At 41.6% G+C, this 26,732-nt stretch overlaps 1 protein-coding gene across 4 annotated transcripts; it reads left to right on the forward strand.

Moving 5' to 3' along the window:
* LOC135550707 (P2X purinoceptor 5-like) lies at window positions 1-26,732 on the forward strand. 4 transcript variants are annotated; one of them, XM_064981757.1, is made up of 13 exons: window positions 2-226; window positions 15,804-15,954; window positions 16,846-16,917; window positions 17,551-17,626; window positions 17,950-18,034; window positions 18,223-18,303; window positions 20,986-21,127; window positions 22,030-22,163; window positions 22,518-22,611; window positions 22,723-22,788; window positions 24,903-24,985; window positions 25,134-25,325; window positions 25,903-26,732. In XM_064981757.1, the coding sequence occupies exons 1-13, from the start codon at window positions 90-92 to the stop codon at window positions 25,913-25,915; spliced, it is 1,326 nt and encodes a 441-aa protein (XP_064837829.1). In that variant the 5' UTR covers window positions 2-89; the 3' UTR covers window positions 25,916-26,732. The 4 variants fall into 4 exon arrangements, with proteins under 4 accessions (XP_064837828.1, XP_064837829.1, XP_064837827.1 ...); XM_064981756.1 differs by having other exon boundaries at window positions 1-226; window positions 22,518-22,599; window positions 25,134-26,732; XM_064981755.1 differs by having other exon boundaries at window positions 25,134-26,732.

Below are 26,732 nucleotides of genomic sequence, written 5' to 3' on the forward strand. Positions count from 1 at the left end.
CTAATCAAAGCCCATGCAGTTGCCAGTGACACTAACTTCAGTGCTGTCACACTCGCGATCACCAGCTGTCGAACTCTGGGGACAGGAATATGGGCGAATTGACTTGGGGATCATTTTTCCTGGGTTTCCTTAATTTCAAGACAGAAAAATATGTCATCGCCGAAAACAGAAAATTGGGAATCTCATTTAGAGTTTTTCAGATCTGTGTGCTGGCATACGTGATCGGGTGAGGTGTATGTATTTTTTTATTGGATGTTAGCGATTAAGAAATAATCGATACTACAGCATGAATAATGTATTAAAATGACAATAATTATTTCCATACAAAGTCGCAAATAGATTTCATTGTCAATCGTGGGTGTCTTTGAGTTCGTTCAAACTGTCATCATGAAACGGGACTAGGGAGTTCGAGTGTTGTTCCCTCATGACTATAATATTGTAACGACCCTGGATTTATAAAGGCGGAAATCGACTCTGCTGATCGAGCATGCTTTTGCGGCACAGTCGATGGCGCGCCAGACCTCGGGCTCGAAGGTCGAGGTTTCGAGACCTGCTCCCTGCTGTTTCATTACAATATTCACGGTTCAAGACTGTGGTAAAAGTTGTTTTGATATTCGTCATATATTCGGACCTTCAAACTTCAATAGATAACGAAAGATTTGAGCTACATACCTCCAGTTAGGTACTTTATGATGGGAAAAAAAGGTGTGCAACATTGCACATGTCTTATTTTCAGACTCGAGTTTCATAATCACACATTAATTGTGTAGGTCGCCTGGCGCTCCTTCAATAGAGAACTACAGTATGAGTCATAATACCCATAAAACCTAGCGGTCAAACAAGCAAATGGTTCCAATCGTTTTTCCACCATTCATTTTACCCATCCACCTGGCTACCCCTACCCCGGTCAACAGCACTGCACCCACCACAGCAACTCGCCCAAGCCTTCCCAATTTCTCCTTCTCCCAAATCCAGTAAGCTAACCTGCCTTTCTAAGGTCTTCGAAAGCCAAGTCAACAAACAGATTACCGACCATTTCGAATCCCACCATACCTTCTCCACTATGCAATCTGGTTTCAGAGCTGGTCATGGGTGCACCTCAGCCATGCTCAAGGTCCTAAATGATATCTTAACCGCCATCAATAAGAAACAATACTGTGCAGCCGTATTCATTGACCTGGCCAAGGCTTTCGACTGTGTCAATCACCACATCCTCATCGGCAGACTCGACAGCCTTGGTTTCTCAAATGATTGCCTCTCCTGGTTCACCAACTACTTCTCAGATAGAGTTCAGTGTGTCAAATCGGAGGGTCTGTTGTCTGGGCCTCTGGCATTCTCTATGAGGGTGCTACAGGGTTGAATTCTTGGACCGACTCTTTTCTCTGTATACATCAATGATGTCACTCTTACTGCTGGTGAGTCTCTGATCCACCTCTACGCAGACAACAACATTCTGTATACTTCTGGCCCTTCTTTGGACACTGTGTTAACAACCCTCCAGACGAGCTTCAATGCCATACAACTCTCCTTGCGTGGCCTCCAATTGCTCTTAAATACAAGTAAAACTAAATGCATGCTCTTCAACCGATCGCTGCTTGCACCTGCCGCCTGTCCAACATCACTACTCTGGACAGCTCTGACTTAGAATATGTGGCCAACTACAAATACCTAGGTGTCTGGTTAGACTGTAAACTCTCCTTCCAGACTCACATCAAACATCTCCAATCCAAAGTTACATCTAGAATTGGCTTCCTATTTCCCAACAAAGCATCCTTCACTCATGCTGCCAAACATACCCTTGTAAAACTGACCATCCTACTGATCCTCGACTTCGGCGATGTCATTTACAAAATAGCCTCTAATACCCTACTCAATAAATTGGATGCAGTCTATCACAGTGCAATCCGTTTTGTCACCAAAGCCCCATATACTACCCACCGCTGCGACCTGTACGCTCTCGTTGGCTGGCCCTCACTTCATACTCGTCGCCAAACCCACTGGCTCCAGGTCATCTACAAGACCCTCCTAGGTAAAATCCCCCCTTATCTCAGCTTGCTGGTCACCACAGCAGCACCCACCTGTAGCACGTGTTCCAGCAGGTATATCTCTCTGGTCACCCCCAAAACCAATTCTTCCTTTGGCCGCCTCTCCTTCCAGTTCTCTGCTGCCAATGACTGGAACATACTACAAAAATCTCTGAAACTGGAAACACTTATCTCCCTCACTAGCTTTAAGCACCAGCTGTCAGAGCAGCTAACAGATTACTGCACCTGTACATAGCCCATCTATAATTTAGCTCAAACAACTACCTCTTTCCTTACTGTATTTATTTATTTTGCTCCTTTGCACCCCATTATTTCTATCTCTACTTTTCACATTCTTCCACTGCATATCAACCATTCCAGTGTTTTACTTGCTATATTGTATTTACTTTGCCACCATGGTCTTTTTTTGCCTTTACCTCCCTTATCTCACCTCACTTGCTCACATTGTATATACACTTATTTTTCTACTGTATTATTGACTGTATGTTTGTTTTACTTCATGTGTAACTCTGTGTTGTTGTATGTGTCGAACTGCTTTGCTTTATCTTGGCCAGGTCGCAATTATAAATAGGGGATTTTAGAAACCCTTAATATAAGGGTTGTGTTTCGTGTAGGCTTACCCTGGTGTGTCATTTTGATAACAGTATAAATCTCCCTAGGACAAGGTGAGATTTATCAATATATTTGCTTTTACTTACCCCCCTGAAATGAAATGCTAATTAGCTGTTAATGTGGCTATCATAAAGAACTACAAATACCATGATGATCTGAATGAGACTGCGGAATTGAGGAAAAGGTAAGAATCTCTGGATTAATGATCTAACGCTAGCTAAATTGAGTAATTAATAAATTGGCAACATTTCAGCTAGAGATTATGTGGAGGAGCTTTCAGGGATTTGTAGTCTTGCATAATGTCCACTTTGATGATAATTAGCATTTTCGAATCTGAGTGTAAATAGAGCCAAATATATTAATAGACCATGTCCGTCACCTTGTCCGAGAGAGATTTACACAGTTCAAAACATCACACCAAGGGTAGCCTACACGAAACACTGCCCTTATTTTAAGCATTTCTAAAATTCCATATGGGAAAAAGGAATGGTGGAAAAAGGTTTTATGGGTATTTTAGCAACATTTCTTGTAATATGTTTTGACTAGAACCCTAAAATTGTATCATATTACTTCAGTGCTAGCCTCTCTACACTGGCTTCTTGTTAAGGCTAATGCTGATTTCAAGGTTTAACTGTTAACCTTCAATGCATTGCATGGACTTACTCCTACTTATCTCTCTGTTTTGGTCCTGCAATACATAATGTACCTACACATATGCTACGGTCACAAGACGCAGGCCTCCTTATTGTCCCAATAATTTCAAAGGAAACAGCTAGGCAGGGCTTTCTCTTTTAGAGCTCCTCTATTATGGGATGGTTTGCCAATCTGTGTGAGAGAAGCAGACTCTGTCTCGACCTTTAAGTCTTTACTGAAGACTCATCTCTTCAGGAGGTCTTATGATTGAGGTGAACGGCAAGGCACTGGCAAGAGGAACCACCCTTTCTGTGTCTGTCTGGCCGGGTCCCCACACTCTCCTGGGATTCTCTGCCTCTGACCCTATTACGGAAGCCGAGTCACTGGCCTGCTCGTGCTCTCCCATGCTGTTCCTATGAGGGTGTGTAACAGTACAGCTTCCGTCCCTCTCCTCGCCCCTACCTGGGCTCGAACCAGGGACCCTCTACACACATTAACAGTCACCCTCGAAGCATCGTTACCCATCGCTCCACAAAAGCCGCGGCCCTTGCAGAGCAAGGGGTACCACCACTTCAAGGTCTCAGAGCGAGTGACATCACTGATCGGAACGATATTAGCGCGCACCACCACTAACTAGCTAGCCATTTAACATCGGTTACAGGTGCATCAGGTCATTTGTATTTTATTTCACATTTATTTAACCAGGTAGGCTAGTTGAGAACAAGTTCTCCTTTACAACTGCGAACGCGATAAAGCAAAGCAGTGTGATACAGACAACACAGAGTTACACATGGAATAAACAATAAACAAGCCAATGGCACAATAAACAAGTCAATGACACAGTAGAAAAAAGTCTATATACAGTGTGTGCAAAAGGCATGAGGAGGTAGGCAATAAATAGGCCAGAGGCAAAATAATTAGTTTAGCATTAATGCTGGAATGATAGATGTGCAGATACATTTACATTTAAGTCATTTAGCAGACGCTCTTATCCAGAGCGACTTACAAATTGGTGAATTCACCTTCTGACATCCAGTGGAACAGCCACTTTACAATAGTGCATCTAAATCATTAAGGGGGAGGGGGGGGGGGGGTGAGAAGAATTACTTATCCTATCCTAGGTATTCCAGATGATGTGCAAGTAGAGATACTGGAGTGCAAAAGGGCGAGAGGATAAGTAACAATATGGGGATGAGGTAGTTGGTGTTTACAAATTGGCTGTGTACAGGTACTGTGATCGGTAAGCTGCTCTGACAGCTAATGCTTAAAGTTAGGGAGGGAGATAAGACTCCAGCTTCAATCATTTTTGCAATTCGTTCCAGTCATTGGCAGCTGAGAACTGGAATGAAAGACGACCAAAGGAAATGTTGGCTTTGGAGAATAACAGTGAAATATACCTGCTGGAGCACATGCTATTGGAGGGTGTTGATATGGTGACCAGTGAGCTGAGATAAGGTGGGGCTTTACCTAGCAAAACCTATAGATGACCTGGAGCAAGTGTGTTTTACAAAAGTTTTCCACCATAATTTGCAAATAAATTCATAAAAAATCCTACAATGTGATTTTCTGGAATTTCTTTCTCATTTTGTCTGTCATAGTTGAAGTGTATCTATGATGAAAATTACAGGCCTCTCTCATCTTTTTAAGTGGGAGAACTTGCACAATTGGTGGCTGACTAAATACTTTTTTGCCCCACTGTATAGAGAAAAGAGTCGGCCTGAGAATTTAACCCTGTTGCACCCCCATAGAGACTGCCAGAGGTCCGGACAACAGGCCCTCCAATTTGACACACTGAACTCTATCTGAGAAGTTGTTGGTGAATCAGGCGAGGCAGTCATTTGAGAAACCAAGGCTATTCAGTCTGCCGATAAGAATGAGGTGATTGGGGCAACAGGTAGCCTAGTGGTTAGAGTGTTGGACTTCTAACTGAAAGATTGCAAGATCAAATCACCGAGCTGACAAGGTCAAAATCTATCGTTCTGCCCCCGAACAAGGAAGTTAACCCCCTGTCCCTAGGCCGTCATGAAAATAAGAATTTCTTCTTAACTGACTTGCCTAGTAAAATAAAAGTTGACAGAGTCAAAGCCTTGGCCAGGTCGATGAAGATGGCTGCACAGTACTTTCTTTTATCGATGGCAGTTATGATATCGTTTAGGATCTTGAGCGTGGCTGAGCTGCACCCATGACCAGCTCAGAAACCAGATTGCATATTGGAGAAGGTACGGTGGGATTCGAAATGGTTGTTGATCTGTTTGTTAACTTGGCTTTCAAAGATTTTAGAAAGGCAGGACAGGATGGATATAGGTTTATAAGGGTTTGTGTCTGGAGTGTCTCCCGCTTTGAAGAGGGGGATCTCAGACTAAAAGAGGTTGAACAGGCTAGTAATGGGGGTTGCACCAATTTCAGCGGATAATTTTAGAAAGAGAGGGTCCAGACAGCTGATTTGTAGGGATCCAGATTTTGCAGCTCTTTCAGAACATCAGCTGTCTGGATTTGGGTGAAGGAGAAGCAGGGGGGCTTGGGCAAGTTGCTGCAGGGGCTGCTGAGCTGTTGGACAGGGTAGGGATTGCCAGGTGGAAAATATGGCCAGCCGTAGAAAATGCTTATTGAAATGATTGATTATCGTAGATTTATCGGTGGTGACAGTGTTTCCTATCCTCAGTGCAGTGGGCAGCTTGGAGGAGGTGCTCTTATTCTCCATGGACTTTACAGTGTCCCAGAACCTTTTGGAATTAGTGCTACAGGATGCAACTTTCCATTTGATAAAGCTAGCCTTAGCTTTCCTAACTGACTGAGTTTTTTGGTTTCCGACTTCCCCTAAGTTGCATATCGTGGGGGCTATTCGATGCTAATGCAGAACGCCACAAGATGTTTTTGCGCTGGTCAAGGGCAGTCAGGTCTGGAGTGAACCAAGGGCTGTATCTGTTCTTAGTTCAAAGTTTTTGAATGGGGCATGGTTATTTAAGATGACGAGGAAAGCACTTTTGAAGAGCAACCAGGCATCCTCTGACGGGATGAGGTCAATATCCTTCCAGGATACCGGGGCCAGGTCGATTAGAAAAAGCCTGCTTGCTGAAGTGTTTTAGGGAGCGTTTGACAGTGATGCGGGGTGGTCGTTTGACCGCGGACCCATCACGCACGCAGGCAATGAGGCAGTGATCGCTGAGATCCTGGTTGAAGACAGCAGAGGTGTATTTAGAGGGCAAATTGGTCCTGATGATATCTAAGAGGGTGCCCATGGTTACGGATTTAGGGTTGTACCTGGTAGGTTCCTTGGTCATTTGTGTGAGATTGAGGGCATCTAGCTTAGATTGTAGGATGGCCGGGGTGTTAATTATGTCCCAGTTTAGGTCACCTAACAGTACGAACTCTGAAAATAGATGGGGGGTGATCAATTCACATATGGTGTCCAGGGCACAGCTGGGGGCTGAAGGTGGTCAAAAACAAGCGGCAACGGTGAGAGAATTGTTTCTGGAAAGGTGGATCTTTAAAAGTAGAAGCTCAAATTGTTTGGGCAGAAGGGTAGAAGCTCAAATTATTTAATTTGTCATAGTTTGTCAAATGTTTTGTTAAATTGAATATTTAAATCCAATTTCTAGTGCAATTTATTTTTCAAGTCCTTCTGTAGTTTGAATATGAAAGGCATTGTGGTTCATCTCTTCTATTAAACTTGGTTGAATTGATTGATTGAATACCAGTCAGGCTGCGGCGTTCTAGATAAGTTGCAGGGGTTTGATGGCACAAGTGGGGCGCCCAGCTAACAGCGAGTTGCAGTAGTCCAGACGGGAGATGACAAGTGCCTGTATTAGGACTTGCGCTGCTTCCTTTGTGAGGTAAGGTTGTACTCTACAGATGTTGCAGAGCATGAACCTGTAGAAACAAGTCGCTGCTTTGATGTTTGCAGAAAATGACAGGGTGTTGTCCAAGGTCCCAGAGTGCCAAGGTTCTTTGCACTCTGGGAGGGAGACACCGGGGATTTGTCAATGGTGATGGAGAGGTCTTGGAGCTGGCAGGCCTTGTCTGGGAGGAACAGCAGCTCCATCTTGTCGAGGTTGAGCTTGAGGTGGTGGGCCGACATCCAAGCTGAGATATCTGCCAGGCACGTATAGATGCGTGTCGCTGGCTGAGTGTCAGAAGGGGGGTAGTATTTGAGTGTCATCCGCATGGCAATGATTGGAGAGACCATTTGAGGATATGACAGAGCTGAGTGACTTGGTGTATAGAGAGGAGAGGACCTAGAACCGAGCCCTGGGGGGACACCAGTAGTGAGTACGTAATGCAGACACAGATCCTCTCCACGTTACCGAGTAGAAGCGCTCTGCAGGGTGGGATACAATCCAAGAATGTCCAGAGCCTGAGACGCCCAGCCCTGAGAAGGTGGAGAGGAGGATCTGGGTTGGGGGTTGGTTTCTTGAGAAGTGAAGGGGCTCTGGACATTTTAAAGTCAGAGGGGACGTAGACAGTGGTCAGGGATCAGTTGATGAGGGAAGTAAGGAATGGGAGAAGGTCAGCAGAGATGGTCTGGAGACGGGAGGATGGGATGGGGTCGATAGGGAAGGTTGTTTGGAAGGCTGGACCTCACAAGTTGCATGATTTCATCTGGAGAGAGAGGAGAGAAAGAGGTCAGCGTAGGATAGTTCTGTGTGAGTGGGACCAGTGGACTCAATAGGCTGAGTGAATGAGGAGCGGATGTCATCAGCCTTTTTTTCAAAGTGGTTGACAAAGTTATCCGCAGACAGGGAGGGAGTGGAGGATTAGTTTCAAGTTTCAAGTTGTGCGTGCACAGGTCAAGTGAAATGCCTTTCTTGCAAGCTCCAAACCCAACAATGCAGTAATCAATATCAATGAAGAGCTAAAAATAACATAAGGTAGAACAAAAACACAAAAAATAGAAATAAGAACATGAGAACGTCAGAAGTTATATACAGGGTCAGTTCCAATACCATAATTACAATGTGCAGGAATACTGGAGTGATAGTGGTAGATACAGTATGTATAGAGGTAAGGTGACCAGGCATCAGGATATGATAAACAGAGTAGCAGCAGTGTAAGTGATGATTGCATGTGAGTGTGTGTGCATGTGTGTAGAGTCAGTATAAATGTGTGTGCATTGTTGTGTGTGCTGGAGTGTATGTGTGCGTGAGTGTGTACAGTCGTGGCCAAAAGTTTTGAGAATGACACATTTTAATTTTCACAAAGCCTGCTGCCTCAGTTTGTATGATGGCAATTTGCATATACTCCAGAATGTTATGAAGAGTGATCAGATGAATTGCAATGAATTGCAAAGTCCCTCTTTGCCATGCAAATGAACTGAATCCCCAAAAAATATTTCCACTGCATTTCAACCCTACCACAAAAGGACCAGCTGACATCATGTCAGTAATTCTCCCGTTAACACAGATGTGAGTGTTGACGAGGACAAGGCTGGAGATTACTCTGTCATGCTGATTGAGTTCAAATAACAGACTGGAAGCTTCAAAAGGAGGGTGGTGCTTGGAATCATGGAATCATTGCTTGGAATCATTGTTCTCCCTCTGTGGTTACCTGTAAGGAAACGTGCCGTCATCATTGCGTTGCACAAAAAGGGCTTCACGGGCAAGGATATTGCTGCCAGTAAGATTGCACCTAAATCAACCATCGGGTCATCAAGAACTTCAAGGAGAGCGGTTCAATTGTTGTGAAGGAGGCTTCAGGGCGCCCAAGAAAGTCCAGCAAGCTCCAGGACCGTCTCCTAAAGTTGATTCAGCTGCGGGATCGGGGCACCACCAGTACAGAGCTTGCTCAGGAATGGCAGCAGGTGTGAGTGCATCTGCACTAGAGGTCGACCGATTATGCTTTTTCAACACCGATACCGATACCGATTATTGGAAGACCAAAAAAAGCTGATACCGATTAATCGGCCGATTTATTTTATTTTATTTGTAATAATGACAATTACAACAATACTGAATGAAGACTTATTTTAACTTAATATAATGCATCAATAAAATCAAATTAGCATCAAATAAATAATGAAACATGTTCAATTTGGTTTAAATAATGCAAAAGCAAAGTGTTGGAGAAGAAAGTAAAAGTGCAATATTTGCCATGTAAGAAAGCTAACGTTTAAGTTACTTGCTCAGAACATGAGAACATATGAAAGCTGGTGGTTCCTTTTAACATGAGTCTTCAATATTCCCAGGTAATACATTTTAGGTTGTAGTTATTATAGGAATTATAGGACTATTTCTCTCTATACCATTTGTATTTCATTAACATTTGACTATTGGATGTTCTTATAGGAACTCTAATATTGCCAGTGTAACAGTATAGCTCCCGTCCCTCTCCTCGACCCTCCCTGGGCTCGAACCAGCAACACAACGACAACAGCCACCATCGAAGCAGCGTTACCCATGCAGAGCAAGGGGAACAACCACTCCAAGGCTCAGAGCGAGTGAGTGACGTTTGAAACGCTATTAGCGCGCGCTAACTAGCCAGCCATTTTACTTCGGTTACACCAGCCTCATCTCGGGAGTTGATAGGCTTGAAGTCATTAACAGCGCAATGCTTGACGCACAATGAAGAGCTGCTGGCAAAACGCACGAAAGTGCTGTTTGGATGAATTTTAACAGCGCCTGCTTCTGCCTACCACCGCTCAGTCAGATATTTGTATGTTCAGTCAGATTATACGCAATGCATGACACGCTAGATAATATCTAGTAATATCATCAACCATGTGTAGTTAACTCGATTGATTGATTGTTTTTTATAAGATAAGTTTAATGCTAGCTAGCAACTTACCTTGGCTTACTGCATTCGCATAACAGGCAGTCTCCTTGTGGAGTGCAACAAAAGGCAGGTCGTTATTGCATTGAACTAGTTAACTGTAAGGTTGCAAGATTGGCTCCCCCGAGCTGACAAGGAGAAAATCTGTCATTCTGCCCCTGAACGAGGCAATTAACCCACCGTTCCTAGGTCGTCATTGAAAGTGAGAACGTGTTCTTAACTGACTTGCCTAGTTAAATAAAGATTAAATAAAGGTGTAAAAAAATATTTTTTTAATCGGTGTCCAAAAATACCAATTTCCGATTGTTATGAAAACTTGAAATCCGCCCTAATTAATCGGCCAGTCCGATTAATCGGTCGACCTCTAATCTGCACACACAGTGAGGCGAAGACTTTTGGTGGATGGCCTGGTGTCAAGAAGGGCAGCAAAGAAGCCACTTCTCTCCAGGAAAAACATCAGGGACAGACTGATATTCTGCAAAAGGTACAGGGACTGGACTGATGAGGACTGGGGTAAAGTAATTTTCTCTGATGAATCCCCTTTCCGATTGTTTGGAGCATCCGGAAAAAAGCTTGTCCGGAGAAGGAGAGGTAAGCGCTACCATCAGTCCTGTGTCATGCCAACAGTAAAGCATCCTGTGACCATTAATGTGTGGGATTGCTTCTCAGCCAAGGGAGTGGGCTCACTCACAATTTTGCCTAAGAACACAGCCATGAATAAAGAATGGTTCCAACACATCCACCGAGAGCAACTTCTCCCAACCATCCAGGACTAGTTTGGTGACGAACAATGCCTTTTCCAGAATGATGGAGCACCTTGCCATAAGGCAAAAGTGATAACTAAGTGGCCCGGGGAACAAAACATTGATATTTTGGGTCCATGGCCCAGACCTTTATCCCATTGAGAACTTGTGGTCAATCCTCAAGAAGCGGGTGGACGTACGTACACCTCTTAGAGGGAACGCAACACCCTGCTACAACTCGACTCCCCGTGGAGTAAAAAAGGTATGGGATTGTAGGTGGTAGTAAGGATGACAAAGGCTGAGAATTTACCGTTTACTGGGAATTTATTCCTTCACACGGTGCATTTGGGAAAAAGGGGCTGAATAGAACCAAAGCAAAGAAAGTAAATGTCAAAGCCTCCTCTCCTACCTTACCTGCCTACCCACTACTTATCTGACTTAGCACCACCCGGTGCACTAACCAAAATATAGGGGGTGGTCCGCCGAGGTCTTACCTAGTGTGTATAGACAGTAAACACTACGGGTTATGTATGCCCGCAGGCCTCTTGCCTAAGCACTCCCTAGGTGCCTTCCCCTTCCCCCCTGGGAACAAATGAAACAGAATAACACAAATGTAAGTAAACCATTCCAATAATCAAAACCACTGCATCCTATTGGCACACACATACCTCAGAAGCAGCGGCTATACAATATTTAACAAAAAACTCTGAACAACAACAAACACAGAATTTACCCATCAGCACGCATGCACGCACACACACACACTGTCACGTTCTGACCGTAGTTCTTTTGTGTTTTCTTTGTTTTAGTGTTGGTCAGGACGTGAGCTGAGTGGGCATTCTATGTTGTATGTCTAGTTTTCCCATTTCTATGTTTGGCCTGATATGGTTCTCAATCAGAGGCAGGTGTTAGTCATTGTCTCTGATTGGGAACCATATTTAGCTAGTCTGTTTTGTGTTGGGTTTTGTGGGTGGTTGTTTCCTGTCTTTTGTCTTTGTACCAGATAGGACTGTTTTGGTTTTTCACTTTTGGTATTTTGTAGTGTTTACGTTTATGGTCTTTATTAAACATGTTGAACACTAACCACGCTGCGCTTTGGTCCGATCCTTCGTCCACAGAAGAAAACCGTGACACACGCACATCAATAATCTCTCTTATTAGCAACAGAACACTGGCTTATATAGCTAGAGAAGGAGTCTGTAATGGGATACGGATGTATCCCCTGACGAGAGGGTGGGGTCAGACCTCCAATCATCGATGTGGCCGACCAATCAGCTGCTTGGGGGGAATTTCAGGAAGCCATTTCCTGAAACACACACATACAAACAAAACCACAACACAGAAACTGGGGAATGTAACATAGACAAACAAAAACCCACAAATTCTGACAAACTCCAAGCATTGATTATGCAAGAATGGGCTGCCATCAGTCAGGATGTGGCCCAGCAGTTAATTGACAGCATGCCAGGGCAGATTGCAGAGGTCTTGAAAAAGAAGGGTCAACACTGCAAATATTGACTCTTTGCATCAACTTCATGTAATTGTCAATAAAAGCCTTTGACACTTATGAAATGATTGTAATTATACTTCAGGATTATAGTAGTAACATCTGACAAAAATATCTAAAAACACTCAGGCAGCAAACTTTGTGGAAATGAATATTTGTCATTCTCAAAACTTTTGGCCATGTGTGCATAAAGACAGTGCAAAGACAACAAATAAAATAGTCTGTATAGCCATTCTGTTAGGTATTTAGCAGTCTTATGGCTTGTTCAGGAGCCTGTTGTTGTCAGTCTATGGCTTGAGTGGCTAGAGGGAGGAGAAGGTAGAAAATAGTTTCCTACGGTTAAAGAGAGAAGCTTGAAATGTAGAGTGATATAAAGTGGCTTTAGCAGCATGTAGAGAAGAGGGAGTGAAAGGATGATAGGTCATCCTTGGAAATGTAGTTTTCCTCCATTTTGGCTCAGCTGCCTGCAGCACTGTTCTGATAGAAGGGTTGCTGTCAAGGGGTGGGGATAGTCTTTAAAGCCTACAGTGAGAGGAGCAAACAGGTATAGAAAACATACACATAGTTGACAAAGCTACAAAAGAGCAAAATGAGATCATCTGAAAATAACTAGGAAAGATCAAGTGAGAGAATGCTGTGGAGCCTTCCTCACCTTCATTCCTCGAAAAACTCTGAAGAACTGTCTTTGTTTCAGCGACAGCCTTAATCCTGGTTGATGTGTCAACAATCAGCTGCAGGTTATGAGCAATCAGCAGTTCACACCAAGTATGCTACTGGAAAGACAGGCTGCACTTTAAGTAGATGACCCTAGATAGCAAAAAGGCCGTACTAGACAACAACAGATTAAGACAAAAAATGTACTCTCACTCCTGGAGATATCATGAGTCTTTTAGCTATGGCTAGAGATTGAAGCTATATTTAGAAACTGGAGGTAGACATGGTAATAGATGATCATCAGCAGTGTCTGAAAACATGGAATAAAATAAGAAATAAAGATGCATGACAAATTGGTGATAGACATGTAATAAGTAATGGAGTCTATTACAGAGTACACCATTTACAAATCACTGTGTGGAGAAAGCGGAAGAGGTCCTCTTTGACTTCAGAAAGAAGGCTGATTTCATTACTTCAGCTGACCCTCAATTGAGAACAGATAGAGAGGTGGATCAATTTCAATTATTTATGGACTATTACAGGCAGATGCCTTAACTTCACTGTAAACACAGTACATTTCACATTTACCTGCTATGGAGACTGAGGCGCATCAATGTAGTTCCCACAATCCTGCTGAGCTATTACACCTGCCACATTTTGCATCAAGCTGCGGAAGGTAGTCAGTATGGGCTCTGCTGTCTGAAAGCAGCAGTGCTCAGGCCTTTAGAGGCTGTATGACACACAGGCAAATGAAGAAGGCAACACAAAGAGCTGGGGACTCAATTCACAATCTGTGTGGCTTCTTCCAGAGTCTGCCCTCTGGTCTGAGATACAGTACATACACCAGCATTCATGACCAACTGAGGCAGGGGCAGCTTCATGACCACTGCAATCCGACTGCTCACTTAGATCAAGGAGCTATAGAAATTCTATCTATAAATTCACCTATTGATTTGTTAAAGTTTCATATATTTATGTAAAATCATGTATTTTATAGGAAAACCCAAGTGTGTGCAACCTGCCTCTCTATATAAAAAATAATGGACAGTTGAAATGAGGTTGCTAAATCACCTGGTTAAAGAGATATTGAATTTTTACATTTTCAAATATTGATTATAAAATTGTGTAAACACTTTATAGGAAAACCAAAAGTTGTTCAATGTGTTTCCCTATGATGTGAACAATACAAAGTTGGTTTAAGGTGCTTAGGTCATGTGATCAAGGAGATATTGAATTTCTAAGTAAAAAAAGATTAGAAAGAATAAATTACAGTACAATAACTTTTTTTAAACTTCAGAAAACCAATGGGTGTGATGTGTGTCCCTACGCTGTGGTAGGGACAACATTCCAAAGTTGATTTGAGGTGTCTTGGTCACATGGTCAAGGAGCTATTGAATTTTAAGTGATTTAAAAAAAATGTATGAATCATTGACGAGGTATCCACCTTTCCTTTCATTGTATGAGAAAACTAAAGGGTGTACAACATGCTTCACTATATAAGGAATAATGGACAGTAGAAATAAGGTTGCAAAGTCACGTGGTGAAATTTGAATATTGTGATCATGCACTTTGTTTGACAGTTCCTAACTATCTGCATTACCACAGCACCAGGCTCCCTACACTGTTGCCATGTGATCATGCACTTTGTTTGACAGTTCCTAACTATCTGCATTACCACAGCACCAGGCTCCCTACACTGTTGCCATGTGATCATGCACTTTGTTTGACAGTTCCTAACTATCTGCATTACCACAGCACCAGGCTCCCTACACTGTTGCCATGTGATCATGCACTTTGTTTGACAGTTCCTAACTATCTGCATTACCACAGCACCAGGCTCCCTACACTGTTGCCATGTGATCATGCACTTTGTTTGACAGTTCCTAACTATCTGCATTACCACAGCACCAGGCTCCCTACACTGTTGCCATGTGATTATGCACTTTGTTTGACAGTTCCTAACTATCTGCATTACCACAGCACCAGGCTCCCTACACTGTTGCCATGTGATCATGCACTTTGTTTGACAGTTCCTAACTATCTGCATTACCACCGCACCAGGCTCCCTACACTGTTGCCATGTGATCATGCACTTTGTTTGACAGTTCCTAACTATCTGCATTACCATAGCACCAGGCTCCCTACACTGTTGCCATGTGATTATGAAACACGGGTCGGAATCTGGAAAATATGACGTGCAATTTTGTACACCTTTTTTCCTTCCTAAATAACCCAACCTGAGGTACAGTATGTAGCTCAAATCATTTGGGAGCTATTGAAGTTTTTAGGTCCTAATGTCTGGTGAATATCGAATCTCAAACCAGCTTTACCAAGGTACCCTTAGATGACTATCTTGATGAACTATGAGAGTATACAGACAATATACTTTTTTAAATACATTTTTGCAATAATAATTCCAGAGACCTAGAATTCCAGAAGGATTATATATCTCATCCTTCACGAGGCTACCGTCATTAACTTTTAACATCATGTACCCATTTTTTTGTTACATTACTTTTGACCCTAAATAATCCACCCATGTCACAGAGACAAATCATTCCTCCACAAAATGAAAGTATCCTTTCATGACTGCCTCCTCTCCCTCATCTCATTACCATGTATTATAGTATTCTATAACAGTGTTATAGAATGCATTTTACATTTGTGTCTTATGAACACTCTGCACTCAGCACATGAAGGATCCAAGTTTGTTCAAATAACCATCCATGTTAATTTTATACGTGACTGACAACTACTCTATTTTCATATGTGACCGAGAGTTCAAATTAATGAATTTACAGAAAATAATCAATCAATCAATAATCAGTGTGTTTAAATTCTCAGGTGGGTATTAGTATTTAAGAAGGGGTACCAATCGAGGGAAGAGACCGTCCAGAGCTCTGTCATCACCAAGCTGAAAGGAGTGGTCATGACCAACAACACGGAAACTGGACTTCGCCTGTGGGGGCCTGAGGATTATGTTATACCTCCAACGGTGAGATTCAGGGACTTTTTGGGAGGTTTTATGTACACAGGTAGAGCCGACACACAGTACACAGCCTACTGCTAAATGATTCATTCAAGTCTTATTGAGTTGAAGCCAAAGCTCAGTCAGTGATATAGCATGTCATTGATATTGTATGTTTTCAAGTACAATGCGTAACATTTTTATGAGGTATCTCCATTAACTCACTTTCATCAGTTTTCAATCACACCCACCTGATTTTTAAAGTAACAGGCCACCACATGCAGATTTACATCACATCCATAGAGACAGTATATCTGGCGATATCATGAGAGAAGTGCATTTTATGAAACATTGGCATAAGCATCTTTGTCAGCTATTTTGAAAATCCATTTGGTACTGTTTTAGCATATGAGAAGTTGACACGTGTTTAGAGTGCTCTTCAACTCTTCTTTAAATCATGTTTATCTTGTATGGTCATGGAAATGTCATTGGACGTTATACTGTACAGGCTGTAGAGCAACAGGACAATCGTTATATGCATTTTAGCTATGAGTCTGTTTCCTCAATATACTCTCCATTTCATGTGTCTTGTTAAATAAAAGATAGGGAGTTGATTCTCAACTCTAATCAGTATAATTCACTTAACCTTTAGCGACTCAATGATAAACAGATTCAATAGAAAAGCCTGCTCTTGTCCACATGGTGAGCCCAGTCAGCCATCACTGGATCTCTTTCATTTTGTAAAACTATATGAATATGTGGTGAGAAACTGTGCTATTTATATTTAAGCTTATTAAAGATTTTGACTAAAGAATATGTATTTAGGGACTTAATTTTGTATAGTCAACACACAGTCTATCAGTCCCCTGACTAACCTGATTGAGGAAAGTATAGTTTTAGCTTGTTGTTGTTTTTCAGGGTGAACAGGTTTTCTTCATTGTTACAAATTACATCGAGACCCCGCATCAGAGCCTTGGGTTTTGTGCTGAGGTGAGTGAAAAGCAATTTCGTACTACCATAATCTAGACAAAATCTTGTTTATTGAATTTATTTTCAAATATTCCCCTGAGATAGAGATTGGATGACTGTGCAGCTGAGATAGCAATACTTTAATGATCCAATCAAACAAGGATATTAAATTCCACTAAGTCAGCATTGATGATGCTATGGTTCTTACCATATATGGCAAAGTAAGCAGAAAAAAACGTCTAGTAATTTGAGGCGGATGTCAGAATCCAAACTGCATAGAGCTTTATTTGTAATGCCTCAGGCCCAACAGTTCTTTCCTCAGAGAAAGATGGCTTGACCTTGCTATTGTCTTCCAATAATTGCTTATTTTATGTTAAAGTACGCTTTCAGTGCCGCTATGATAAGTTATGAATGATTGATTCATTATATTTAATGAAGATAAAAACTTCATAGTATGAAGGGTTCAGTTTGTCACTGTTCACTGGTCCAATAACATTGTGTTTTCCTAAATTGCTTTAGCATTCAAATGGTGCTCCCCACTGTGGTTTTGTGGTTTCACCATTGTATGTTGTCATCATCTCTAGGCTCTTCAATACATTGCTTTGAATACAGGCTTGCATTTTTAACTGCAGCAACGTGTCCTATGTTCTCCAGAGCCCTAAGGTGCCAGATGGCCAATGTGTAAACAATGGGGATTGTGCCGAGGGTGAGGCGGTAGTTGCTGGCAATGGTAAGGACTAATATGGTTAACTGGGGCAGTCTTTATCTCATTTCTATTTCTATTTCCAATATTAACATTTATTTACAGATGAACACGGGCTATGATCACATTTCTCTTAGATGCACATGTATACCGCTAATGTGTAGAAAGCTTATGAGAATCACCAGCGTTGGAATTGGACAAATGTCTCTCTAGGAAATTCCTTAGAAAAATATTGCATGACAAAATTATTCAACGTTGGTAACTCCTACGCATTACCCTTCACCCTAATGTCCCCCAAGATTATTATGTATTTCCAGGATGTTGACAGCGATCTTTACCTTTCCCTGCAGGGGTGAAGACCGGCCTGTGTTTAAACTCTACAGGGACCTGTGAGATACATGGCTGGTGTCCTGTTGAGACGGGACGTAAACCCTTGTGAGAATTCATCCTCTTTTGCTGTGAAAATAATGAAATTGCCACTTTTGCATTGAGTCTCAGTATAAATGTACCCACTACATAAACTATGTTATGTACTTCAGTATTCTGAAGTACCTTGTCCTAATAATCTATTTTCCATTATGTAGAAGTCACTGTGATTTAACACTTTCCCCCTTACTTTCCAGGGAGGCCTTATTAAGCAAGTCAGAAATCTTCACAATTTACATCAAGAACTCTGTCAGGTTTCCGAAGTTTGAATTCTCCAAGTAAGTGAAGTGGGGCTTGTTCATGCAGACTTCATGGTAGTAGAGGCTATCTGTCTCTAGGGAAACAGTCAGTGTCAGTGACATAGATCATTAAGTATGTGTAAGTAGGGCAGTGGGGGATACATGTCCTAGAACTGCTTTGGATAGCTATGAGGGTGCACAGTCCCTTCTATTTATATACACCCATAGCCATATCGCCCAGGGCCCAGTGAATGTGTGTGTGTGTCTGTGCACGTGCATACTGGGTGCGTGTGTGTATGTGTGTGTTCAGTGAGACAGTGGAGCGGTCATCTGAGACGTCCTTGACAGCAGAGCAGGCCCAGTCCAGGACAGGTGTCAGAACAGATCTGATTGGCTCACTGTTCTCTCATGTCAGTATGTAAGGCTGTTGTTGTAGAAGGGTTCATCAGCCAGAACATCGGTGTTGTCTTTTCAAGCCTAATCGGAAAGCACAGAGACATCAGACCTCTGCCAATTCATGATTCATCATTTCAGTTGTAGATCTTTTGATTAGGGGAGAGTGTTTCTAGGAAACCATACATAAATTGAATAATGTGACCAAATATTTAAGAAGAGGTCATCATTTCATTGAGTCTGTGAAGGCTTGAAACCACATGGAAAAAGTGGTAAGCAAGTTAGGTCTAAAAAATGAATGTATTGTGTTAGAGGTTTCAGGTTTCTAACCAAAGCAGATAGTTTTGAACATCAGTTGGGGTCTCTTATAAGCTACAATATGAGGTCCTAAACCTAGCATGAAAGTGCATCCTTGAAGCTGTGTGGGCAAATATAGTCAAAATGTTTGCCTTTGGGTGAAGTTGATGTTAACATTTTGTCATTTTTATGCATAGTATTTTTGCAATGTGTCATGCATATGAACTCAAGATTTGTATTGTTACAGAGCTGACATCATCATCCCCGTATATACAAACATAAAACAAGCAGGGGTCTAACCCCCCTTGAGGTTCTTGAGAGTGCAGCCAAGGAAGTCAGAGAAGGGGAGTCCATTTGAGCAGCAGTAAGGGCTGAGAACATGTACTGAATGACACTGAAGAGGAACATTGACAAAAAATTAAATGAACATGAACCTGTGTGAAAGAGAGGCTATGTTAGAGTAGCAGAGGTACACACCATCTTATCTGATGACAATGGGGTCTGAGCTTGCTAAACACATAAAGAATCTCATGGACCAGTTTAATGGGCTTCGTAGCCTCAAATGCATAAAACGTTCCTATGAATTGGCACATCGAAACATCATCCCTGGCCCAGACCTCTGGTCCAGAAATGAAAGAGTAAGTGATATTAAACAGAGATATCTACATTGAGTATGCCAAACATTAGGAACCCCGCCCCCAGAACAGCCTCAATTTGTTGGGGCTTGGACTCTACAAGTTGTCGAAAGCGTTCCACAGGGATGCTGGCCAATGTTGACTCCAATGCTTCCCACAATTTTGTGTCAAGTTGGCTGGATGTCCTTTGGGTGGGGGACCATTCTTCATACACACCGGAAACTGTTGAGCGTGAAAAACCCAGCAGCGTTGCATTTCTTGACACAAACCAGTGCGCCTGGCACCTACTACCATACCCTGTTCAAAGGCACTTAAATATTTTTGCTTGCCCATTCACCCTCTGAATGGCACACATACACAATCCATGTCTCTGTTGTCTCAAGGCTTAAAAATCCTTCTTTAACCTGTCTCCTCCCTTTCTTCACTGATTTGAAGTAGATTTAACAAGTGACATCAATAAGGGATCATAGCTTTCATCTGGATTCACTTGGTCAGTCTATGTTATGGAAATATGTTTTGTATACTCAGTGTATAGCTGAATGTAGGCATACATTGAAGATGTACAATTATACCACACTCCCATTCCATTAATTCAACTTTGACCTACCATCACCCACCACTGGCACAGGGCAACAGCACCCACTTACCCCAAAGTGGCTCAACTTACGCTGTCCCTATGCTCAATTTACCCCATACCCAGGGTAAGTTGTGCCAAGAGACCAGTTGTTTTGTACAAACTATATTTTCAAAACTGTTATGTTTACAATAATTCAGATTATATCCAGGGATACACAATATCCTGAAATAAATGTACATATATTTGCTAGAGAGAATACTATATTTCCCTTGACGTAGTGATACTGAATGTAAAAGAATGTCTCAACATACCCCACTCTCCCCTACATTGTGCATATGGAATGGAAAGTGTCTAAACTATGAAGTGCTTGAACTATGAAGTTACTTCATATATTTTTTTTACCTTTATTTAACTAGGCAAGTCAGTTAAGAACAAATTCTTATTTTCAATGACGGCCTAGGAACAGTGGGTTAACTACCTTGTTCAGGGTCCGAACGACAGATTTGAAGTTACTGAATGAGCAGCATGAATAAAATGAACAATTTAGTAGATGTGCAGCTTGAAATAGCATAATATATTTGCAGTGCCATATGAGATATTTAAGAAATTATAGATGATATATGTAACTCTGTGCTATTCCTTATCTAAGGGTTAAAGAGAAAAGCATGTCATTTCAAGCTGATAAGATAACTTAGTTGTTCATTCTTACTGGTTTAGGCCTATGACCTTTTTTAGATTTAGCCAAGGAAAGTATGATACTGGACTACTAATCATATATAAAAAAAATGACATGTCCTGTTCTGTCTCCTTTTCCCGCAGGTCAAATGTCCTGGACACCGGTAATGACTCCTATCTAAAGAGATGTTCCTATGACAACGACCTACATCCCTACTGCCCCATCTTCCGTCTGGGAGACCTAGTCAGGAGGACTGGACATGATTTTCAGGACATGGCTGTAATGGTACATAAATGTTTGTTTTTTTAATCTTTCAATTGATCCTTTATTTAACCAAGTTGTCCCATTGAGGTCAGGAGACCGCTTTCCCTGGCAGAGAGAGACCTGGCATAGAGGGTTGGGTTTCTTGTTAAACACTGAGTCCAAATTAGGCTTTTCAGGCTTTCATCATTCTATCCAAGCAGTGTGGGAGTGGTGTAATTCTCTTTTCCTCCAGTCCATATGATAATGATGCTTGCTTTCAGGCAGTTAGGTAATTACCATCATTTTGATTACATGTAATTGGACATTTGCCATGTAGGCTGCAGTCATTAGGCCTGACATTTAAATGAATAACAATGATGGTTGCATATTTACAACAACAATATGAAACATAGCAGTTGCTAGATCTGTATTAAGTGACTTGTCACAGAGCCCTGCATAAAGTGCTTTCACCTCAACTCCCTAGTAAGCTCAGGGTAGACATTTACAAGTAAACACTAACTTTTGTTGTTAATATAGCCGAACACCCAGCATAGAACAAGACAATGGGTTAACCAGAGCCATTCTTACCATATATGGCAAAGATGATCAGCAGTGTAGTAGCTACTGTGTTATCATTAGAGTTGCCAGTTTTAATGTTGTGAAGTACAGTATATTTATGTTCCTAGTTGTTAATGTTTCATGAGGAGTTGATGTAAATGTGACCACAGTTCATAGTCAAGGTTAAGAAAGTAAATCTTGAATAGCAGGGCAATAGATTCATTCTCCATATTTAGAGCAATGTCAAGCACAGGTGTTTATTCATAAATAGTGTAATCTTTCTCTCTCTCTCTCTCTCTCTCTCTCTCTCTCTCTCTCTCTCTCTCTCTCTCTCTCTCTCTCTCTCTCTCTCTCTCTCTCTCTCTCTCTCTCTCTCTCTCTCTCAGGGTGGGTCAGTTGGAATTCTGATTGAGTGGAACTGTGATTTGGATAAGGACTACTCACAGTGTAACCCAGAGTACAGCTTTACTCGTTTGGATATGAACCTAAACAGCTCTGTCACATCAGGCTACAACTTCAGGTACATCTTGACATACATTAAAGTAATGTTCCCAAACTTTTGTATAATTTCAGCCAGTAGTTTTGAAAGTGGTGCTCATGAGCCGAAACGGGTCCCCATTTTTTGTTGGTGTTGCAATTCGCATGATATTTTATGAATCCAATTTGTACAACGGGTTTCAAATTTGTTGTGCTTAAGATCCTTGTACTGCATCTTAAGCACATTTTACTTCATGCAGATATAATAATCCATGCACTAATTCTGAAAAGTTATTAGCTTGAGCTCTCTCCAAGTACTGTATTTAATTTCAGGTCCATCTCTACCAAGCAGTTGTTGACATTTCTGTTCTAAACAGCTGATTTGTTTGTTTTCCAGATATGCCCGTTATTACAAAGATGAAGCTGGAGAGAGCTATCGGACTTTGTATAAAGTCTATGGGATTCGCTTTGATATCATGGTGAATGGACGGGTATGACAGTGGTTCTAGATACACTTACTTGTCTAATTGAATGGGTTGGTAGTAGTAATATTACAGTCTGTGTCAGATCAAATGATCTTTGTTCTTTATTGTGTTCTTCAGGCTGGAAAATTCAATATCATTCCCACAGTAATAGCTATTGGGTCTGGGCTCGCTATTATGGGCATGGTAAGTAATTTAATAGATTGTGTTTGTTTCCAATACACATGCTTGTCTATTTTCTCCCCCCCAAAATACATTTCTCTGTAATTCTGTTTCATGCAGCATGCCCAGATTGGATGCTATCAAATGCTTTGAAATGCAATGCATTTGGGAAGAATTCAGACCTCTTGACTTTTTCCACATTTTGTTACGTTACAGCCTTATTCTAAAATAGATTATTTAAAAAAAAATCCATCATCAATCCACACACAATACCCCATAATGACAAAGCAAAAACAGGTTTTTAGAGTTTTTTGCAAATGTATTAAAAATGTAAAACTGATATCACATTTACATAAGTATTCAGACCCTTTACTCAGTACTTTGTTGAAGCACCTTTGTCAGTGATTACAGCCTCGAGTCTCGTTTCTCCCATTCTTCTCTGCAGATCCTCTCTAGCTCTGTAAGGTTGGATGGGGAGCATCGCTGCACAGCTATTTTCAGGTCTCTCCAGATATGTTCAATCAAGTTCATGTCCGGGCTCTGGCTGGGCCCCTCAAAGACATGCAGAGACTTGTCCCAAAGCCACTCCTGTGTTGTCTTGGCTGTGTGCTTATGGTCGTTGTCCTTTTGGAAGGCGAACCTTCGCCCCAGTATGAGGTCCTGGACTCTCTGGAGCAGGTTTTCATCAAGGATATAGCTGTACTTTGCTCCGTTCATCTTTCCCTTGAATCCTGATTAGTCTCCCAGTCCCTGCTGCTGAACAACATCCCCACAGCATGATGCTACATTCTTCACCGTAGGGATGGTGCCAGGTCTCCTCCAGATGTGACGCTTGGCATTCAGGCCAAAATGTTCAATCTTGGTTTCATCAGACCAAAGCATCTTGCTTCTCATGGTCTGAGAGACCTTTAGATGCCTTTTGGCAAACTCCAAGTGGGCTGTCATATGCCTTTTACTGAAGAGGGGCTTCCATCTGGCCACTCTACCATAAAGGCATGATTGGTGGAGTGCTACAGAGATGTTTGTCCTTCTGGAAGGTTCTCCCATCTCCACAGAGGAACTCTGGAGCTCTTTCAGAGTGACCATCGGGTTCTTGGTGACGTCCATGACCAAGGACCTTCTCCCCTGATTGCTCAGTTTGGCTGGGTGGCCAACTCTCAGAAAAGTCTTGGTGGATCCAAACTTCTTCCAATTAAGAATGATGGAGGCCACTGCAGAAATGTTTTGGTACCCTTCCCCAGATCTGTGCCTCAGCACAAACCTGTCTCGGAGCTCTACAGACATTTCCTTCGACCTCGTGGCTTGGTTTTTGCTCTGACATGCACTGTCAACTGTGGAACCTTTATATAGACAGGTGTGTGGCTTTCCAAATAATGTCAAATCAATTGAATTTACCACAGGTGGACTCCAATCAAGTTGTAGAAACATCTCAAGGATTATCCATGGAAACAAGATACACCTTAGGTCAATTTCAAGTCTCATAGCCAAGGGTCTGAATAGTTATGTAAATAAGGTATTTCTGTTTTTTATTTGTAATAAATTTGCAAACATTTCTAAAAACCTGTTTTCGCTTTGTCATTATGGGGTACTGTGTGTAGATTGATGAGAATTTGTATTTAATTTCATCCATTTTATAGTACGGCTGTAATGTAACAAAATATGTAAAAAGTCAAGGGGTCTGAATACTTTCTGAATGCACTGTATCACCACAAGAGGGCGATCCCCTGTCATTTTTCATACAATATACTAATCTTCTTCATTCCAAATCGATCCCTATCCCCTTGTTTGTAGATCTGAAACATTTGTGGAGGTCTAAGCAATATCACTACATTTTCTTTTCACTGTCTAAACCTGTCATATCTACAGGAGTACCTTGGGTGTATAGGGGTCAATTTGGCATTCAGAAGCCGTCTGCCCCCTGGCAAAATGTTTTAGTGCCCTATTTCAGTCTTATTTATCTGAGGAGACAGCTCTTTGAAGTCTGCTGTACACATCCACAGGACAGTTAGTGTTTTTTTGTTTTTTTCACTATGGCCTGTGAAGTTGCCTGAAGCTTTATTGGGGGTGTTAGCCTTATTTCTATTATGATTAATGTGACTCTATTGTATGTCTTGACTTGAACCTTACCTGTGTTTCAGGGAAAATTTGCATGTGATATGATATTTGTCTACATGTTGAGCACGAGTTCCTTCTACCGAGACAGGAAATTTGAGATTCTCAAGTAAGACACTATGACATGGTATTACTACTAACTACAGAATTTACACTTTGTCGTTTATTCAGTAAAGTAAATCATTTCAGTCTTGGATTGTTTGCCTTGCTACTTCTTTCTGTCTGTCAGTAAAACAAATAAAATATCCCTTTAACAGGAAAGAACGGATCAAGAAGCACAAAGAGATTGCAAAGACATTGGTGAACCGAGACACAAGAAAACACAGGAAACATGCTGGGGAACAACACGAGCTTACCACACTCTCTCCAAAAAATGAGGAGAAACAGGACCCTAAAACCGGAGAGAAAAATGAGGTTCACATTCTCTCTCCACGAACTGTGGGGCAACGGTATAATACTCACCCTCCACAACACTAACCAATTAATTCAGAGTGAGACACCAGACTAGAAGCTGCACGTAGGACAACTTACTGTTGAGATAGCATAGTAGAATACACAACTGTGTGTACACAACCAATTAACTTTGATTTTACGTGCAATTAAAAAATTTGGTAGTGCATCAGCAGTTCTTCTATAATGTCAGTCACTGACAGTAACTCTATTAGCCCATGTCAGCTAACATTTTATAAGATTGCTAGGTAAGTTAGTCTAGTCAGCTATCTAAACAAGAATTTGTTCTTAACTGATTTTCCTAGTTAAATAAATAAAATAAACCTTCAAGGCTGAATTACCTGCTGGGCTCGAAGGGAACGTGCCCATGGGCCCTGACCTCCAGGGGCCCTTTACCTCCAGAAGGCCCCCATTGATTTTGTTTATACACCCAGATATCGTATTAACATGGCATTTGTCAAGGCAAAATGTCTAGAACCACAGGAAATGTTATTTAAAAAAATTCCCGCTTAGGGCTCCCAAAAGGCAAGAGGCGGCTCTGTGAGACACATTTGTATTTATCCTTTATTAACACAGGTTGTCCCATTGAGGAAGACCTGTTTTTCAAGAGAGACCTGAAACAAAGAAGTTCTGCTATTGTCAAGATGTCTAAACTGGGCCCTGTAGCAGGTGGAAAGTAAAACGAGGGTGGGTGAGGTCCTGATCCCAATGCCCACCCTCCTTCTCCTCTTCCAGCAGAGGTTACTGATGATGATAAATGGCTCTGGTTTTCCTATGTCTCTCAGGAGTGATGCATGTCCTGATTGGACATGATGACTGATGGGGTGGAAAATAGAAATGCTCTCCTCTCCTTACACTTTTACTGCTGCAATGATAATGCAGACATTCTAAGAAACGAGATATTTATCAGAGAAAAAGCACTATTCTGTTTCTGACGTCTTATTTACTTTCGTTCCAAAATCGAATCATAATGCATTTGTTGATGGGTCAATTAGGCCATGCAATCAAACCATTGCAGAGTATTCAACTAGGTTATTATGCTGGCAGCGGTGTTCCTCCAAACCTTGACAGACTGCTTGTAGTAGAATGAAATCCTTGAGTCATATGATGGAATACATCGTGAGAGAGCGGTTGCTTTTTAACACAATTGAAAAATACACCAGGTGTAAGGTTGTCTATCATAAATACTTCTCATTTGTGATTGCTTGTAACTTCTGCCTTGTCCTGTTCAATATGTCTGTAAATACAAAGTCATAACTAGAGGAGTATGAGGCAAGTTGTTGAATGTATTTCATTTAAAAATGCAAAATATGGTATGATACTGCATTTTTAGGGCTAATGGCCATTGTTAGAACAATCATATCAGTTTTCTGCCAAATCTTATGATCAATAAATTATACAAACAG

The sequence above is a fragment of the Oncorhynchus masou genome, chromosome 12 (assembly GCF_036934945.1).
Source record: "Oncorhynchus masou masou isolate Uvic2021 chromosome 12, UVic_Omas_1.1, whole genome shotgun sequence".
NCBI lineage: Eukaryota > Metazoa > Chordata > Actinopteri > Salmoniformes > Salmonidae > Oncorhynchus > Oncorhynchus masou.